This window comes from Pezoporus wallicus, unplaced genomic scaffold, assembly GCF_028554395.1.
Source record: "Pezoporus wallicus isolate ANWC-B61680 ecotype Strahan unplaced genomic scaffold, APGP_CSIRO_Pwel_v1 contig_5418, whole genome shotgun sequence".
NCBI lineage: Eukaryota > Metazoa > Chordata > Aves > Psittaciformes > Psittacidae > Pezoporus > Pezoporus wallicus.
This window is the reverse complement of record NW_026640709.1, coordinates 5464857-5484537: the sequence shown is the minus strand read 5'-3', so window position 1 is coordinate 5484537 and position 19681 is coordinate 5464857. Positions and strand designations below refer to the sequence as shown.

At 35.7% G+C, this 19681-nt stretch overlaps 1 protein-coding gene across 1 annotated transcript in view; it reads right to left on the bottom strand.

Annotated features, from left to right (window-relative positions):
• The window catches only part of AQR (aquarius intron-binding spliceosomal factor), a 49341-nt gene that overhangs the window by 26068 nt on the left and 3592 nt on the right, over nt 1–19681 (bottom strand). The window contains exons 5-19 of the mRNA XM_057420019.1: nt 18237–18357; nt 17558–17698; nt 16814–16882; nt 16235–16335; nt 15506–15582; nt 14262–14326; nt 11905–12021; nt 10829–10942; nt 9895–9998; nt 8986–9088; nt 7732–7852; nt 5409–5550; nt 4534–4712; nt 2530–2697; nt 1933–2102 (exon numbers count right to left, since the gene is read on the bottom strand). Of these exons, the coding sequence (XP_057276002.1) occupies nt 1933–2102; nt 2530–2697; nt 4534–4712; nt 5409–5550; nt 7732–7852; nt 8986–9088; nt 9895–9998; nt 10829–10942; nt 11905–12021; nt 14262–14326; nt 15506–15582; nt 16235–16335; nt 16814–16882; nt 17558–17698; nt 18237–18357 (1792 nt within the window). The remainder of the gene's footprint in view (nt 1–1932; nt 2103–2529; nt 2698–4533; nt 4713–5408; nt 5551–7731; nt 7853–8985; nt 9089–9894; nt 9999–10828; nt 10943–11904; nt 12022–14261; nt 14327–15505; nt 15583–16234; nt 16336–16813; nt 16883–17557; nt 17699–18236; nt 18358–19681) is intronic.

The window sequence follows — 19681 nt, the reverse complement described above, 5'->3', positions numbered from 1 at the left end:
CCAGAACACTCAGAGGAGGGAGAGGAAAGACAATGACATAAAATACATTCATGCAGCTTAAGACTTCTCTATCAACCCTGTAAATTTTATCCTGAAGCCAGGTTAAATTTCTCTCCAAATTAATTCTTCTACTCGCAGTTATGTCAGTATTTTCTTTCTTTCCCCACCCCCATAAAAACACCAATGCTCCAGACCCTGGACATGCACAGAGGATGTGTATTTCAACTAAGAGGTAGCTGAACTTTAGTTTTTCTGTTAAAGGACTAATTCAGTGGGAAGTCTTCAACAAGAAATCTGACTTGAAAGTTGGTATTAGGACATCACACACCTGCTCCTCAACAGGATAGGAGATCTTTGCTGATTTCCATATCCTCCAACTTACCGCGCCATCAAACATGGACACAGATGGCAAACACAGTGCATCAGCAGTCCACAACAGGATATAATACAGATTTTCCAAATGCTGATCTTGTAAAAGAACAATCAGCCAAGACAAAGTATGGAATTTTATTCAGATAGCATAAATTTACATATCTAGCTCCAAAGAGCAGGATTCTCTGCCCTTTTACTACTTCTGTTGTATTATTCAGGAATCAAAGTGATCATTATTTCTGCTTAAACAGTCAGCCTCTATAAAGGGTATTTTTATCCAGCTAAAGTTAGAAATATTTGCGAATAAGACTGAATTATCGCACCTAAATTGATAATAATGTGATAAATCTGGAAATATCTTCGTTTGTCTTGAAAAATTAATATATGAGACTTAAGTAAAAACCAGCATAGAATGGCTTACATTGTGAATTGCCTGTGAAATTGCTGTAAGGACACAGTACACTCTCATCTAACAGCAATTCTGACCAAACTTAAGTATTGACTTTCCTTCTGACTACACAAAAGTGCCTACATACGTGAATAAAATCAGGTCTATACTGCTAGCACACCAACTGGCTTTGCTGGCTTTGGCAGAGGGAGCTTGTGCTTGTAATGTAAAATGAACCTGCCAGACATACAACATTTAAGTTTTTAGGTTTGTTTGGTTGATTTTTTCTTTTGGGGGGGGGGGGGGTAGTGTGGGCAATGCAAAGTTATAAAGAACTCTCTCTGAAGTACTTCCAGTATACCAGTCCACAGCAGGATGGTACCAGAATGCTCTGTGCAGACCAAAAGCTACTGTTTTACACCAGAGGCATCTTTCCAAATACAGAAAAGTCTCAGGTTTCATGCCTCCCTCTGCATCCACCTGCAAAGGACATGCTGCAGAATCCTTTACAATGGAAAGCACCTCAGTTACACAATGCATGATTTTAAGGTACCAAAAGAAAGGCAGTTTGTCATTCATGCTGCATTTTCATAATGGAAAACTCAAGGAACATTAAAGATTCAAAGGTCTAAACAGCAAAGAAACTGAGCATGCATACACGAAACATTTTCAGGAAAAAGAGGCACCATTCACTCTACAAAGCTCCAGTTCACATACAATCTCTATCAAATATATCAGTGCTAAAAACCTCACCTGACACCGTCCAAAGCCCAGTAAGAATCCAGTGATGCTCCCAAAAGGTAACAGTTTTCTCCAATTTGAACCTTTTGACTAGTTACTCCTCCTTTTCCTGCAGTATACTATCACCTCAGGTAACAAAAACATTCCACATACTCCCTTAACCCAAAAAGCCAAATAAAATTAATCTGTAGGCTACCTGTTAAAAGACTGAAATGATAAACCACTCAGGTGAATTCGGAGTGGTCTGCTTTTCAGTTATTTTCAATGCTTCTCTGAAAGGGGAAGTCATCAGCACCTGACATGCTCCAAATTCCTGCAGTGATCAGATGTCACTAAAAAGCCTACCTACATGCATCTGAAATGAACATGTCTCTATTGCTGGCATATTCAGACCAACTCTCCTCCTAAGAGTTAATGAGCAAGCACCTTACCTTGAAATTGTTTTCTTTGGGCTTTCTTCTCATTATTATATTAAATGTCTCATAAACATCTTCTGCTCCATTCTGGATTGTATTGGTCATGTCTTGTTGATACTGGTTTGGATCCAGAAATACTCTGTATGTTCTGCAATCCCCTTTAAGTCTTGGTTTGGGCTCAGGTCCTGCCCATAATGAAACAGTAAGAACAGAATTTGAGTTAGTGCTAAAAGCAGATTATCATTCAAATAAGTGAATCCTAAAATGAAATTTAGAAAATTCATACGATGAAACTCATTTCGGCATGGCATTACAAACATTCTTATTTCACGTTTTCATCCCATTTCGAACAGATTTTCTAATTATAAGCTATTTTATTCCTAAACCAGAAATGCACTGAATTTAATTAATCTAATTACAACAGATTTTACCAGAGGAAACTAGTTCACCTTTCTATGGCTGCTTATGGAATTGCTTTGTTTTTTTTCAAGTAGGTAATGAATTCAATGAGCACTGGTTAAAAGACAAGCAAGTCAACAACCAGGCTGTTACAACAAAGAAAAAAAAATAAAAGGAAAAAAAATATTTCAAACAGGTTTTGGTATATCTTACCTTCTTCAATAACACGTCCTTTCTCATCCAACATGCCCTGGATTTCACAGCCTCTGACATACACCAGGCCAATTTGCTCAACAAAAGGCCGTCGTCGATCAAACTTGGTGCCGTAGGGTTGTGTAGGACGTACCGTGATCAAAAAGCAGACATCATGCTTACGCAGACCTGATTCCAAAGAGGAGCATTCAGTGGTTTGATCAAATACCACTTCCTTTCTCTATTCCTTTATACATACACACACACACACACATATATACAAACACACAATAGAATCCACAAAAATTCAAGTAAAACCGCACCTGTTTAAAAAAGAATGTGTTTTGTTTCAACATATGCCTTTAACTTAGAGGATACAAAACCACAGGATACCGTCATCTTTTCCACACTGATCTCAGATATGAGAAGGAGAAATTGACTACTTTCTTCATGACAACAGACTTGTCTTGAAATAACCTCAGTTAGGTTACACACAACCTAGGTATTTTCAGTCTTACCTTAAGTGTGCCATTAATCCCTTATTCCATTTTTCTGTACTAATTTTTTTGTTTGTTTGTTTTTACGATTTAAGTGCAGTACCTAGAACTAGGGCAGAAAATCCTAAAGTTTAGTTATCTACTTAGAAAGGTAAAAGATCACTTAACCAATTACTTGTCTTCCAGGGTACACTCCAGTTTATGAATCCCAATATGACTTGGTTTAGCGTTTTTATTTTTCTCCTCAGTAATAACATGTTCTTGTGGAGCCACATTTGCTTTTGAGCAATTAGGACCTCGGACTCTTTCCATTCTGCAGAGCTACTGCCTAACAAGCCATTACTACAACATGCATTTGTGCAGTGACTTGTTCTTGCTTAAGTTTAGTATCTTAATATTCACCATGGTGAACTACACCCTACTTTTAATATGCAGTTTCTCCAATTCACCAGCATAAACACTAATCTTTTTCTCCAGTATATCTACAGTTTCTCACAGATCCAAGACACCTTCAAAATTAAGTAAAAACATGCTGTATTTTTTATACAAGAGAAATAATTTCTCACAACACACAGGATATTATTCAACCTAAAGCAGTTTCATCAAGACCCTGTTATGTCAGGAAATGATTCATGAATTCCTCATTAGGTTTGATGAAGTTAAAGCATTACTGCTTTTGAGATCACAGAGGCTGTTCTAGTATTTAAACAGCCAGGTGCGCCACTATATAGATACCTTCAGCATGGTGAAGTCTGCTGCCATCCTCCTAGGCTTCCTACTTTAACAGAAATCTACATTCCCAAACTTGTATCTGCTTATTTATGATATGCTCCAAATTTAGCATTTGTGTATGTGACCTGTAATCACACTATGCAGCTACAGCACATTTAACAGATTTCTCTAACAAAAGGGAGTGACATTTACTGATAATCCAAGTAAAGTACATGTTTCTATGCCACTTGCCAACACAGTCAACTAAAAGTTCAGTTCTTCAAGCGGAAGAACCGTCACCTGTGTACACTTCTAAACAATGGTATTTGGTACTAACAATACAATCATCACTTCCTAACAACATTCAAATATACTGAAAGCTACTAAAATGCACTGGCTTGAATTTAATCACAATTTGTCCTTTCTGCTTGAATATGAGACGGGTATCACATTCCCCACTATCCTTCCAATATGACATTATTAGCATGCATATTAATTTAAAATGCTAACTTACTTTTCCACATTCCCTGTAAAGGGCAGAATTTTCCATTAAGAAACTGTATGACATCAGGCTGAAATAGGAAACATTCTGGTCCCAATGAACATGCAAATACTTTAACACTGTCGATATTATCCTCATTTTAGGAAAATATAAACTTCTTAGACTTGGAATTTGAGTATCTAACTTTTAAATACTGTGTAAAGATCGGCAAATCTGCATCTCTGATTAAAATAACCGGTCTTACAAATAAGATTACATCAAAGTGTATTTTGATGGGCACCTATTTTATCACTTTATTTCAAAGAACTTAAGTACCTTCCCATTCATCTTTGATGTTATCTCGGACATTCAAATTAATAGTAACATCTGCTCGTACTCGCATGGGCCAGTTTTCACCAATATTGGGCTTTGCTACCTCCACCACTGTGAAAGAGACAATGGGCTGTGCCATCCTAGCCCATCCACCAAAGACCACACCTCCATATTCAGATAACCTGTAACAAACAACAAAAAACCCAAACACAGAAGTTTTAAGTGATTATCTGACAAAAGATTCAGTTCTTTTTCTAAAGTGTGAAACAGTTTACCTCACAGTCAGCTCTAAGACAAAAAGTAGAAGCCTTAATTTTACATGCTACTGATGCAGATTCACGTACTCCTATATTTTAGAACTGAAGCATAACATGAACTGACTTATTTTTCAAGAAACTAAAGCAACTTATACTGGCATTATAAAAAAAAAAAAAAAATTGTACTGACTTTAAGAGCTATGGCACCAAATGATCCCTTGAAAACTAAAGAGGATCAAAACGTGGCAGATGGCAAATTCAAGACTACTCAGTAACACCTCCCATAAACCAGAAATGTTGGTGGCAAGATTCCAGATTTTGTAATGTCAGCCCAGGCTTAGTCCTTTTGAAAAATTCATCTGCCTTAACACAACAAAGATTGATTGCTAGCATCCAACGTATTGTCTTAACACATCTACAGGGATACATATAAACACACCCCTATAAAATCATCCCACAGGGTTGCAAAACCTTATGGATGAAGCAGTACCTGTGTAATAATTTTAAATACGTTTGTTACTATGTATTTAGTATACACACAATATAAATTACTCATTTTCAAATGCACTTTGATTACAATTGAAGCTGAATTACTGGTTTGCATTAGTTAATAAATATTACCATGGTTTCATCCTACTGACACTATCTTCGATGTCCTGTCTGATCTCGTAGGTAGACTCTAAGCGGAAAAGATTGAAGTTCCTCAGAAGATAGTCATGGAGAGTGAGAAACTGCAGATTCAGTTTAGGTAGTGCAAGACAGCCTAAGGGGGTAAGGGTAGAAGGAGAGAGGTATTTGATGGATAAACTACATAAATTAATATATTGGTTCTAAGAATTCATACACATGTTACTTTATAACTACCATGACTGTTATCCTGGGAGATTCTATGAACTACCCCCTTTTATAAATACAGGCCTCTTAAAAAGCACACATTTTTCATGTTTTCTTGAAATGAACCTGCTCAAAATTAATTTTCATCCTTCTGGCAGTAATGCCATACATAATGACATAAAGACTGAATCCCTCCCTGTATTCAGACAACAGAACTGAATTTATAAAAATCAAACAAAGGGCAAATTAACAGTTTTTTTGGGGAATGGAACAATTAAGCCAGCATTAAATAATAATGAAAAAGGTTCATTAACTAATAAAACCTATGAATTATCCAAAAATTCCCCAACTCCAATCATTTATGCTTATTAGAAGCCACAAAAAGCCAGTAATGTTGAAAAAAGTTTTAAACCAAGAAATCAGTTTTTAACACACAACTTTCCTCAGAAGTTTCTGTTACTGATCATAGATTTTTTTATTTTTTCTTTTTTAATGAGAATGAAAAACATGGGAAGATTAGATCTAACTAAACAAGGAGTATTAAAATTCCTAGACAGGTTCTAAAGCTTGCACATCTTTATGATAGTTTTTATTATGGAAATTTTGCACCTAAAACTATTACATGTTACTCATTTAACAATACTGGACTAATGTTCCAGCTTCACATCTATGCTCAAGACCTGTGAAAACATCAAGCTTTGGTAACTCGCAATGTTATCCTTGAAACATTTCACTGGTATATGTACTTCCTATTAGCTTTCACATGCACTAAGATACAATGGGAGTGAAAAAAGATGGTAGAACATGGCAATTTTTATTCTAAAAAGTCTTATAGTGATAAAATATTTAAACTCATTTCCCAACAAGAAGTAACAAACCCAGTCCAGTAAAGCTAGTTATATGCACAAAGGGTAGGGCCTGCAGCAACACCTCTTTAAGGTTGCACAGCATTTGTCAGACAGACTTTTCGTCCCTTATTTCTTAGGAGAAAACAGAAGCAGTACTTCTATCTTTCTTGGGCTAAAATAATTTTGCTACTTTTAGCAAGACAAAAAAAACAAGACCATTAAAATAAAACTTGTTGGAAATAAGGGCTGGAGAATATGTAGAGATTAAAAAGAGAAACAGTAAGCTGAAACTAAGAGAAGCAAAACTGAAAAATACTTTTAACAGTCTGCAGACAAAATGCTTCAAAAACTATCTTTCTTGTCAATAATATTTGCTCACAGAGAATTTATAAAAAAACAAAAACAAAAACAACCCTAATTTATGCTAAGCAGCTGAATTTAAGGCTTATACCTACACAAAAAGTATCTCTGAATTAAAACGGTATGAAGGAGGGTATGGAATACTCTGTGCTCAAACCAGAAACATACTTTGTACTAGTCTTTAAAGATATATGTTGTTATTTGGAATCTCCATGCTCCAAATTAAAGTTTTTATATTCCTAATGAAAATTCTCAGGATCCACATCAATACATCTTTTTTAAAAGTAGCTAGACAAAAATAAGCGTTGTTCATTGAAAAGCTTAAAACTACCTAACTCCTTGTTTGCAATACGTGGAGTTTGCTTGGTCATGAGAACATTGAGCAAGAACACTAGGCTCTGAATTTAGAGTGTATATACTACATTTCAGTGACTGTGTACACAAGTACCTTAAAATAAAAGGAAGATAATCAGTGCTAATTCTACCACTTAAAAAAAAACAAGAAAACCCCAACAACAAAAAAAGGGCTTTAGTGAACATACTTAAGAGACAAGTACAGACAACAGCTTTTCTGCTGCATGTTTACAACCTCTCTCAGGTTACAGTAACTACCTGTGCCACAGCTGGTAGTATACCGTATCTGTTATCCAGATTAGAAGCAAATAAATGTCTTTGTAAATACAGGCCTTTGATTTCTCAAAAACTCCACTATAAATTTGCTAATAATTTCACCTTAGAGTTCCTGACTCACAACTCATAAAAGCTAACCTCACTCCAATATACTGGAAGATGCCAAAGTACAGCACGTAAGTTCCAAAGACAGAATGAACCTAAACATTGGAACTGCTTTTTTCTGCAGCATCTACTGTCCTCTTCAGCATTTACTGAACTACTAATCATACCTTCTCCAGAATAATATTCAGTTGGTACAATATTTTCATCCCAAATAATCTTCTCTGTGGGATAGAGTGGCATCTGGTTGAGTTGCTGAATTTGAGATATTCGTCGCTCATGACGGGAAACCTAAAGAAAGGATGCATTTTAAACTTCTGTAAGTCAAAAAGGGAAAATAAAGCTATTTTTGAAATATGCACATTGACCCATAAGACTGCTGGTGGTCACTTGTCATTTTCTCTCTTTTAATACATTTAGGTTTGCTTTGGTTCTGGGTTTTTTTGTTTTTTTGTTTTTTTGTTGCTGTTATTAGGGGGCTTTTTTGTTTGCTTCGTTTGTTGTTTTTTTTTTTAATAAAATATAACTAAATACAAAGAGTGAAACTAGAACATGAACATACACCTAGTCCAACTATTGGTCATAGTACAGGAGTCAACCAATCATCTGGCTACTCAGCAGACCCAAAAAGACACAACCAAACTGAACACATTCAGTCACGGCTTAGCAGAAAATCAACTTAAGATAAAATCTATTTGCTTCTCCATTAAGCATGTGGTCAAAAGTTAATGCTATTAGCTCACACTGCTCATTCAGCAACAAGTAGTCTTAATTCCCTGTTCAAGACAGAAAAAAAAAAAAATATCCAATACTACAATGTCATCTGAACAAATACGGCATCCATAAACATCATGTCTAAACCTTAGGAAGCTGTGCAAACAAATTTTAAAGGAATTAACAAGCATAAAATAAGCCTAGAAAAAAAGATTTTTAAAACAGCTATGCCATTCTAACACTGATATCAAGAGTAGAATCCCACAGTAATATCATTACACACTGAATATCCAAATAACCATGACGTACCAAAATGGTACTTCAAATGGGTTCAAGGAATCAAATAGGTACTGACTATCTAGATCTACTTTAGAAGACCTCTTTATTTCTAAAGGGGACAAACAGGTTACTACATAAACTTTTCCAGAAGAACTGTTTCTGAGATTCTGGTTTCTGTCTATACCTTTACAACTACACCAAACATACACATCCTAGTTTCTCAGGAAAACTACCTCTATAAATAACCATTTTAATGCTTCATTTTTATGATATTAAACCCCATTTTAGTATTACTACTAAAACCCTGCTGTGGTTCACAGGCAGTTCAGCTAAAGGTCCTAAATGGCTACTTTACCACAGTGTAGTTGCTGGATTTAGCTGCCCTGAGTTTGCAAAAGAAAAAATGCAAGCAGTATTAATTATATTTTTACCAGCAGCTCCAGCAGAAACTCCTTTTCATAGCTTGAGTCTTCCCCTTCTGGAAGGGATGGCAGCAGGCAGAGATATGATGCCACCTGGTGAAGAACATTTGAGCTGCACAGCAGAAGAAAAAACAGAAGCTTGGGTCATTGGTCATTTGCAATAAAACCAAGGACAGCACGCACCATAGCTTTCTTTTTTCTTAAAAAAGAAAAACAAAAAAACCCCACAAAAATCCAACTATTAATTTCAAAGACAGATCAGTATTTTAAGTGAAGTTTGAGATATTTAAAATACTTCTGGAATTGTTACAAAGTGATCTACAGCACTTCCATGGGGGAAGTGTGTTCAGGCACAAGTGTAAGCTGAACCACTCACCCACAATAAACAAAGCAAGATATGAATATTTTTTATTGTTTCAAGATGTGTACTTGAATGCAGAACCAAACAACAGAGCAAACATTGCCTTTGTCAAAATACAGACTGCTATCCTTTTAATCACAGCATAACAATACAGCACAGTTAATACAGTGGCATACTTTTATAATTTGTTGTATTTTTTGTACAAAACAGAGTAAAAAAAGCCAAATTAAAAAAGTCAGAGGTTAACTACTGCAAGTTAATTACTGCTACAATTACTTTAAGCAGCTAGCTGTTTTCCAGAAAGTTAGAGCCTTTCTACATTCATACATAAAAAAAGGAAAATAGAAGCCTTTTTTTTTTTATACTGGAATTCTAGTACTTTGCTACTAGAGGACACAAACTCTCCCCATCTCCCTATTTTAGCAGATATAAAAGCACCATGGGAAGTCAGAAATACCTGAGAAGTCAGAAAGACAAAAGGCTAGCAATTTGTTAAATTAAAACCTACTGAGAACAAAGAACTGCAGTTTCATGTTAAATTCATATTGGTAACTTACCTCAGGGGTCCAAATAACTTCACCAGGGAATCACGAGTATCCACCGCAGCTACATTTGAGAGCGCAAAGTCATATAACTCCGGGAAATGTGCAAACGCTGCCCTCTACAAAAGAGCCATGCCCCAAAACAGAATGTAAGCATATTAATGAAACAATTTAATAACAATCTAAGTATTAATAAAAAAGCATACCTTATGATTCCTAACACATACCGAGATATGGACATTATCAGAACAGAAACAAAAACCAGGGAAAATCTCCATTTTTCTTAGTCAGCACCACTTATCTGTTACCCCTGTGCTTCTGACACTATCCTTTTTTATACACTCTCCTATCAGCACTTGTTCTGTCACTAAAATAAAACATAAGGGGCAGGCAACTAAGAAAAACATGGACTGCTTCTTTTATTTTTTTTGTTAAAATCGATGGGGGAAATTCTGAAAAGTGTAGCTATCTTTACATGACTACAAGTAATGTGAATTTTTGTCTGTTATGTACAAGGGGCCGCTACTGCTATCATCATATGTACGTACTGATCTTGAAGAAATGGTGCCACCTGCTGCATAATCATAAGTTAAGTTCCTACTGATCTTGAAGAAATGGCGCCACCTACTGCATAATTGTAAGTTAAGTTCCTACGGCACTTAATTTTCCATTCTGAATGGAATGGGAGCAGTTCACCTTGACAATATCAAATCAAAAGTGGTGGTTCTGCTGGAGCATAGTAATTAGCTATAGTCACACACATAGTATTGAAGTGTTAAGCTTATTCAATATGGTACAGAAAGTCAAGTTAAAATTACTCCTGTAACTCAACAGGAAAAAGAAGGGGTCTGCTTTGGATATTAAATTAATGCCTATTCCAGACACAAATTGGACTAAAACAACAAAACCAGATCCTTCCTCTCCCATAAATGCTTCACTGTCTGCCTACCTGTAGTGAAGTAATTCTGTCATAGTGAATTGTTGTCATCTCATTCTCTGTCAAAGCATTTCCAGTCTGATCATTGATTTCAAAGCCAGTGTAGAATTTAAGCATATCTAAAAGCTGAGACATTATCCATATAAATTAGTGCATTAAGAATAAGAGATACCCTACCACAAACAAAGAAACACAATTTAAAAGGACAAATCTGGGCACTATTTACAAAAAAGAGCTCCTCAAAGTTCTAGGAGAAATGGACTAAGAAGTTATGTCTAAGTTTTATACTTGGCTAATGCATAAAATAATTTTGTTATCTCATTTACAAGCCATAGGAATTATAGCACTGCCCACAACCAATGCAGTTTCTTTTACATACTAGGACCTGAAACTAATCACACTACAGTGATCTAGCCAGAGGTTCACTCAGACACTGAACCCCACTTCTGGCTTGCTGCTACTAAAGAAGGGAAAGGTCTTGCTCCCTCTTACCCTCTCTGATGTCAGCTCTGGAACTCATCCTACCTTTCAGTAAGATTACTTAACTTGGGAAAATTATTTAGATCTGCTACTGGCTTTGTGTTCCATCAGTACTGACCCTCAGAGAAACTGAACAAATGCCAGTGACTGGGGACACCAAGCAGCAGGAAAAGCAGCTGAAATGCAGGAAATGGGACAGATCTTCAGCTCCTGCCACAAAAAAACCAATATACTGTATATGGACTAAGTAAACTGAAGGACAGTAGTGAAACACAAAGGCACTGTTAGGTAGATTAGTCTGAGGTCAGAATGAAGCACAGAAGGATGCACTGGTGACAACTTCTGCAACATGTGGGATAAAGCATGCCAGAAGCTGCACTGTTTTCTAGGTTGTACTTCAAAGAATTGTTCAAAAACGGAGCCAGAAATGTAAGAGCAGTCACACACACAGGTACAGTCAGGAAAGAACTACCATCTGAAGGATTTAAATCAACACGTAGTTTGCATAAATCAGAAAAAACTGCCTTAAAAAATACAAAACAAAACAATTGAAGAATTTAGAGCTGCATCAGAATGAAAAAGTTATTTTCAATAATTTTGCATTTCACCTGACAGAAGAGATGACCCTCCTTCTCTCTTTTAGCAAGACTGGACAGGTAACAGTGAACAACAAGGTGGGAGTCATCCAACACTGTATTAAACCAGCGTCGTGTGGGAAGCAAAGCCTGTGGTAAACAACCTCACATTAATACAAGCAACTCTTCAAAATGAAAGAAATCCTGGTTCTTCATGGTTTTCTATTTCAGGAAGGCATACCAAGATGGACTGCTGCAAAGCTGTTTACATACCTAATACCCTACAAGAGGATCTCACATTAAAGAAGCAAGATTGATTTTATGCAGGTAGGCTACTGTCAGCACAACTTGTTGGATGACTGGGAGCAGGGCACAAACTTGCCATTAGTGCAATTGCATCCTGCCAGTAATAAAAGTAAATTAAACAAAGCAATCATTCTGCTACTGAGTGTCTACTTAATGACTGTGCGTTACAAAAGGCACGTTAAACTCTGAAATACTACTTTAAACATTTGTTTTCTATACTCATTGATTTTAAACATGTCTTTCTCAAAACTACAAACTTTAGGATAGATATAAGGAAGAAGTTCTTTACTGTGAGGGTGGTGAGGCACTAGAACAGGTTGCCCAAGAAAGTTGTGAATGCTCCATCTCTGGCAGTGTTCAAGGACAGGCTGGACAAAGTCTTTGGTGACATGGTTTAGTGTGAGGTATCCCTGCCCATAGCAGGTGGGTTGGAACTATACAATCTTAAGGTCCTTTCCAACCCTAACTATGCTATGATTCTGTGAAACTGTGTTTCTTCAAAATATTGTATGGCATCTCTATTCTTCGTAAGATACTCAAATTAGAGCTAAGATTTTTTCAAATCTTAATTAAAAACCTACAAAAGATTTTTTGTAAAAACAAAACAAACAAACAAAAAAAACCCAAACAAAACCAAAACAAAAAAAAAAAAACATAAAACCAACAAAAAATACCAAACAAGAGAACATGCTCTACATAGCACCTGTTCAATAGCAGACAGCAGTACATCTCAACAAGTGGATAAGAAAAAGTGAGTTGCTGTCAATGGAATCTACAGACTGAACTTAGAAAGGCAAAAAGTGTCAACATGGTGTTTAGAACTAAGACAAAGAATATGTAGTAGAAAATGTTAATTGTTCTGCACAACAATTATATAAAAACAAACACACACACAAAAAAAAAACGCTCAGAAAACCATAAGAACTTTTCATGGATTCATTCTTTTCAAATTATCAAATCACCAAACTTTTATGGCAGTCTATATATATGGTAATATGAAACTGGAATATTCTGAAAAAAGCATAGGTAAAAGAGTCCATTAACACAGTACATGCTACCAAGGAAAAAAAAGACTTGGATTTATAGTTAATTTCTCATTTGCTTGTTCCAGTCACTTAAACAGGCTTCATAAAACTGCCTGAATTCTAATCTTCCTGAAATACCTAGCAAGAACCAACATTAAACGTACTACCTGTAAGCACTTCATCTAACAGCCAGACTAAAGTTTAACTTCAAATACATATGTTGTCTTAGGAGAGCACACTATATCCATAAGACAACAAGCTCTAACTTAAAAAATTCATTCTATGGCAACTACAAGCACAGACAACTTCAGCAATTTAGCAGAGGACAGTTAGCCCATATGAGTCAAAGATCATGCCATTTTAGAATTCCCTCTTCTTACTGTTTCAGAAAACAGTCTTATTTCAGAATGTCTTCTAAATCCCAAGTTACTTTAAAGAAACTGCTACTCATGTGAGAAATTATAAATTAACGTATTTTAGTTTTAATTCTGGTACAAGTAAAGCTTAGAATTGTCCCACTTTCTCAGCACCTGCTTAAAAATTTTACAAAACCTTGCCTGGCCTCCTGTTATTCTGTAACAAGCCTAGGTCACCAAAACTGTTACTTCTAAATACTGAATTCTACTCAAATAGAAATTGATAGCATTTCAGAACTAGTGATGCTTTCTGGGATTATGCCCTACAACACAAGGTACCTTTAAGTGACCTTTTGCACACTGAAAAGAATACTGGGTCATTCCTAGCAGATTAAAGTGTCACACAATCAACTGCCAGAATTACTACCATCACCCCAATTAACAAAGTCCTCTTCACTGAGCAATTCAGGATCCTAGCTCTCTCCTAACAATTCATCAGGTTTATAAACCTTACTAGTCAGTTCCCAGTGTGGATGTACTGCTAAAACCTCCAATTTACAGATGGAAAACAACTGTTAAGCAACCATATGCACAACTGCAACATAAAGACCTGCTAATTGGAACAAGGCTGAAATAATTACGCATTTAAAATCTGGAACATTAGAACACCTGGAAATAGGTTGAATAATTTACAATAACTTACCTCAAGATCTAGCATAAGTTCAATGAATCTCTCACAATAATGAACTTTGTCCATAGAAATAGGACCTACATAGAAAAAAAGAGGTTTTTTCTGCAACTGATCCACACACTTGTATTAGAACTATTCTTTAGAAATGTAACAAATGCTACTAATATACTATAATATACTGATATAAGTTTTAACAAGATTAAAAAGTTAACTAACACATTCTTCTCTTTCTGAAACAATCCTTTCTTTCACTGCAAACCAGAAAAATTTTGGATACAAGAAAGTAATGGAACCAGTTTCAGGAGTTATTTTATCCACTCTGGAAAAAAAAACAGCAATGTGAAACAAAATGAACACTTCCACAAGATACCAATGGCTTGCTAAGCTTCTTAAGAAATTTTAACTCCACGTACCCAAAAATACCTATTTTAAAGCCATAATCATGGTGTGTGCGAAAGGCCTTGACAATATTCAAAGGTACTCAGTGATGACTGCTGAGGAGCCTTTAGAATCATGTCAAAACACAAATTAAGTCTGCTTTAACTAATACTTCCAAAACCCCCAAATAACTGTTCATATAAGTCTTCCTAAAATGGGTCTTGCATAACTGGAGAAATAGAGAGGATAGGTATACTTTCTGAGGAAGCTACAGTACACAATTTCCCCTTACAGCTCAGCTAAGAGCTAGTTCGCCGAGTTTAAGCGCAGAAGCAGAACTCTAGGAAGTGATTTTACCCAAACTGTGCTGTGCTTGAAGCATACTAAGCCTTTTTTGTCAAAAGGCTAACACTTTCCTTTACAAACACTCTTCCTTTCTAAATCAGGCAAGCATATAATTTTGCTTGTCACAATGACTTCTAAATCAAGAGCAGTCAAATCTTACAGAATTTCACTTAGGCTTTTGTTCTTACCTTAAATCAAGAATATTAACAGAACAAAGCCTTATTATACGTATTTAAACTACCTGTTTAACAAGGCATCTAAGTATGTAAGAGATGTTTTAATGCTGTAAGCACACAACAAAAATATCAATTTCCAGAAATACTTTTTAATGAAGTCCATACAGACCAGAAGAAATTTAAAGCAGCTTTCTGCTATTTCATTTTTAAAGCATATACAGATGCGAATACTAATTTTGACATGATAAGCATGTATTTCACTAAAACCCTATCCAGAGAAGGTCTCCAACCTCAGCAACAGGAAAAGAATTCAAGACAGATTACCAGATAACAAAGCAACATAAGAACCACAGCTACCTGAGACAGGTATTGACTTCAGCACAGAAATGAATTTCTGGATGAGCTGTGAAAGAAATCTTCTCTCCTGATATGCTCTAAAATCAAACACATGACAAAATCATTAATATTCCTTAAATGCAGACCAGAAGTACATTGTAACTTTCACTAACACAAAGTCAGCTGCTTTAAAATTTATATAACAGTAGCAGGCTGCTTTGAAACACATGTAAAATGTTTAGATTATAACTTTTCTCTCAGGCAGACAGATTAATAGTGTACACTTTTAGGCACAGAACTGCTTAACAGCCTATGCTTATACTGAGCCAAAAAGGAAACGTATGTCACCACCTACACCTTGCCAGATTGTAAGACAAAAGTACTGGAACGTTTAACTTTGGTGATATACACACAAATTTATTCAAATATTTGCATAAGCTATATGCTTAAAAGCTAAACATTTGCTAAAGGTCATGAAAAAATATGAGTAACTACATGAACATTATTTTATGGCTTTCACCCTACAGCTCCAAGATTTCGTATCACAAATTCACTGATCAAATAAAATACTAAGTTCTATAACAGTATTTTCCATAAAGAGACCACATGATTAATCCTTATGTGTCATCTTTGTAGTTGTTTAAAAAAAAAACCACACATTTTTTAATTGAAACAATTTATTTTAGCTGAAACACAATGAATGCATTAAGGGCTTTGGAGTTATCAGGAAAAAAGGCTTCTGTAACATACCGTGTTCTTGCCTCCTCATCCATTTTCTCATCATTTTTCTTAATTAGATTCCAGAATTTCCTTAGTTTTGGTGTCTTTTTCAGCTCTTGCTCCAGTCGTTTCTGAAATGTTACAATGTTATTCAGTCATCAAGAATCCTTGTTTTCATGAGAGATAAAAATACAATCCAGTCTTTTTATTAAAAAGAAAAGATATACAACAAAAAAAAATAGCTGTCTCAGATAATTGAAGTATTACTGCAAAGCAAGAACATAGTACTGCTAGAGAGTAGCTACGGCTAGATGTCAGCTCCATTTCATGGCTCCCGTGATTTCGTGGCCTTGTCTACAAATTATAGCCTGAAGAAGCTATAAGCAACAAAGCTTAGTTTTATGAAAAATTACATCATTAATAATTACATTGAAATTAATAATAAACAAGAAAGATAATTCTACCAAGTACACAAATACGTAATTCTACAGCAAAGCAGGCAGCTTTAAATAATCAGACTTCCACAACAGTGCTCCATAAGAAGTCACTTTACAGAACCTGAATAAATGCCTAGAAGATTGCTTTGCCAGTTTACAGTGTTATGCTTACAGGTTGTAGAGCCATCCACATCGGTAAGGAAATGAGCTGCTGCACCTGTGCTCTGATCAAATCCACTTCCTGTTAGAAAGTTACAGACAGAAAATATATTTTAAAATTCTTATGTTTTCTGAGGTGCCTTACAAAACACAAAATACCCCAATGTATACTATCTGACAAAACCAAGTACATTATTGCATTAAATTCCACAATTTCCTAAGAGGAAACTGCACAGCAGCCCCTCCTCAGTAACACTTGTAACTGTTGAAGACTTCTGCATTTTAGGTTCTTTTCATGGATTCTGTCAGTTCTTAATACTTGAGCACGGGCCCCTTCCAGGCAAGTATTTTTAGTATAGAAGACAATGAGAACTGATGTTCCTTCTTCAGTCATTTCTTCTTCTTGAATTGAGCTGTTTTACTGTGCTTTCCCTGTTTTCATGCTTTCTTCTCTCCTGAAGCCTTATCAAGCTTCTCCCACTTCATCTACACTCTTCCCATTATCCGAGATAACTAATTTTCTCTGTAATTCATGTCATTTCAACTGTCATTTTAAATGTTTTCTCTCCAACTCTGCCTGTGATCTGGAACCATACAGCAAGAGCCAAAAACAGGGGTAAAAGCCCTTTGGTACCATCTTTTCTTAAATAGGAATTTTGCTTCATCTGTCTTATAAGGAGGGATTGCTCAAACTAAACTGTTATTAACACAGAATAGCATAAACACATTGGAAATATTACAGTTACTTTTAATATACCAAACTGTTGAAGCAGTGATCAAGGAGAAGCAGCAGGACTGTCTGTTCATGCAGAGAGTATTCACTGTCATTTTCGACCAGTGATGCTTCCAGTATGCATTTGAAAAAGAAGGGAAAGTGTTCTGGCTTCTTTTGGAATATCTAGAAATAGAAAAGGAAGTTGATTTTAAGTCAGATTGATACAAACCATTTTACTCTTCATTCACATAACGTAAGTCCTCTAAATCCATTTATATCTCTAAAAGGAAGGCTTAGTTTTTCTCTTTTTCATTTATTCTGACCAGGCAGCACAAACAAAACTGACTAATGATCTTCTCCTGATCATTGATTCTCACACTATGGCAATCCTTTTTTTTTTCTAGTATCAGAGCAAGAACTCTGCAAATGCCTGACTTTTGTCAAGCGCCAAAAAAATCAAATGCTGCTGCTGATGTAATGGCATCACAGAGCAGAGCAAAGGAGTCGTGCTTCAGCAGGAATCTGGTGACTTTTCGTACGTCCATTGCTTTCTCTGAAAAGAACACACACTTTAAAACACCACTATGTGGTATTCCAGGTGAGGTACCATTTACTTTTAACACTACAAGCTTTGCTACCTGCTGTCAGTATAAGCAAGCATACTGCAAAAGCTGCAACTTGTGAATCAAAGTCAATTCCAGTTGTAATCGAAATCGGTTACCTCCCATGCAGGGACATTCTCTCTAAACTTCTCGTTCACCATACAGCAGATTGACATTAAATATGCTTTACTGGACACCTCTGGAGAATAATTAATCCATAGGTAGTTTTCAAGGTACTGGCTGTGAAGAGACAAAGAATATTTCATTAGTTGCTGCCACCTACATCATCTGTCACTCATTTAAAAGAGCAGTTATGCACAAGGTTTTTTTCCTCCTTCTCCTTACACCTATCTTCATAGTTTGCAAGCAGTTCCTGACGCTACCTCTCATTTACGTCACTGTAGCAAAACTTGTTAGACTCCATAACTGCTACAAAGAGACAGAGGAGTTTCTTATCAGGAAGACACATTTACCAGGTTTTCATATGTAACAAGTGTCCATAACCCAATAAAGTCCTAACACAAATTCATGTTAATTTTCCAAAGAGAGAACAAAAAAACAAAAAAAAACAAAACAAAACACAAAAATGAAAAACCTTCACTTGTCTAAAGAACATCATGCAACATTTCCTAGCATAAAATGCAAACGACAACAACTGTTGTCCCCCTAAATCCACAGAACTCCACATATCATCTCACCTAGGAATTCTAAAACCTTCAAAATATTTTAGTAAAAATACTATTATGCCCTCAATCCAGGATAAATCCTACATGAGCAAGAATGAAGGACAGGAAAATCTCATGTGTGTGAAGACAGGAGAGCCTGACAGATAGATGGAGGGAGACAGGAGAAGAAGAGAGAGAACATGACTTAAAGGACAAATGGCAATAAGATCAGGCTACAGTCCAGAAAGTACTAAAGTTAAATTACAGGCTGGTAACACTAAGAATGTTCATAAAAAGAACAAAAACCTCTAACTCCATGGTATTGCTGGTATACAAATTCCAGAATTCATACTACCAGCAAGCCATCTGTTAGTGTCAAAACCCAAACATAGCTTCTATTTTCCTTTCCACCTTTTCTAAAAGAGAAATAAAAAACATACGTAAGTTTGTCCTACTTTTCTAGTTAGTGGCACTACTTATATATTTCAGGCTTTTGAAACAAATAATTTATCTCAACCAAAACCCACCTCATTCTATCTGTTCCTAAGATTTGTGAAATAAAACAGAGCCAACAAAACATTAAATATTGTGGTTTAAAATATGTAAATATTGCCAATATTTATTTTACATCATTTTATACATGCTTTATAAGTTCTTCCAGGAAAGTCTGAAGTAGATGTAAGAATCTTCTAAACAGATTTCCATTTATTTTCAAATGGAAAAACATGTTAGCAATGCTGCTGCAGCACATTTCACTTTTACCCTTGCCTAAGAGACTTAACCTAAAAACTTCCTCTGACTTCATCGAGTTCTGATTTCAGGCTTGATAACACATTCCAAATTACAGACCCAGGCTTTTTTACCTATTGCATTCATACCCTCATCTCTGGCGCTTCACT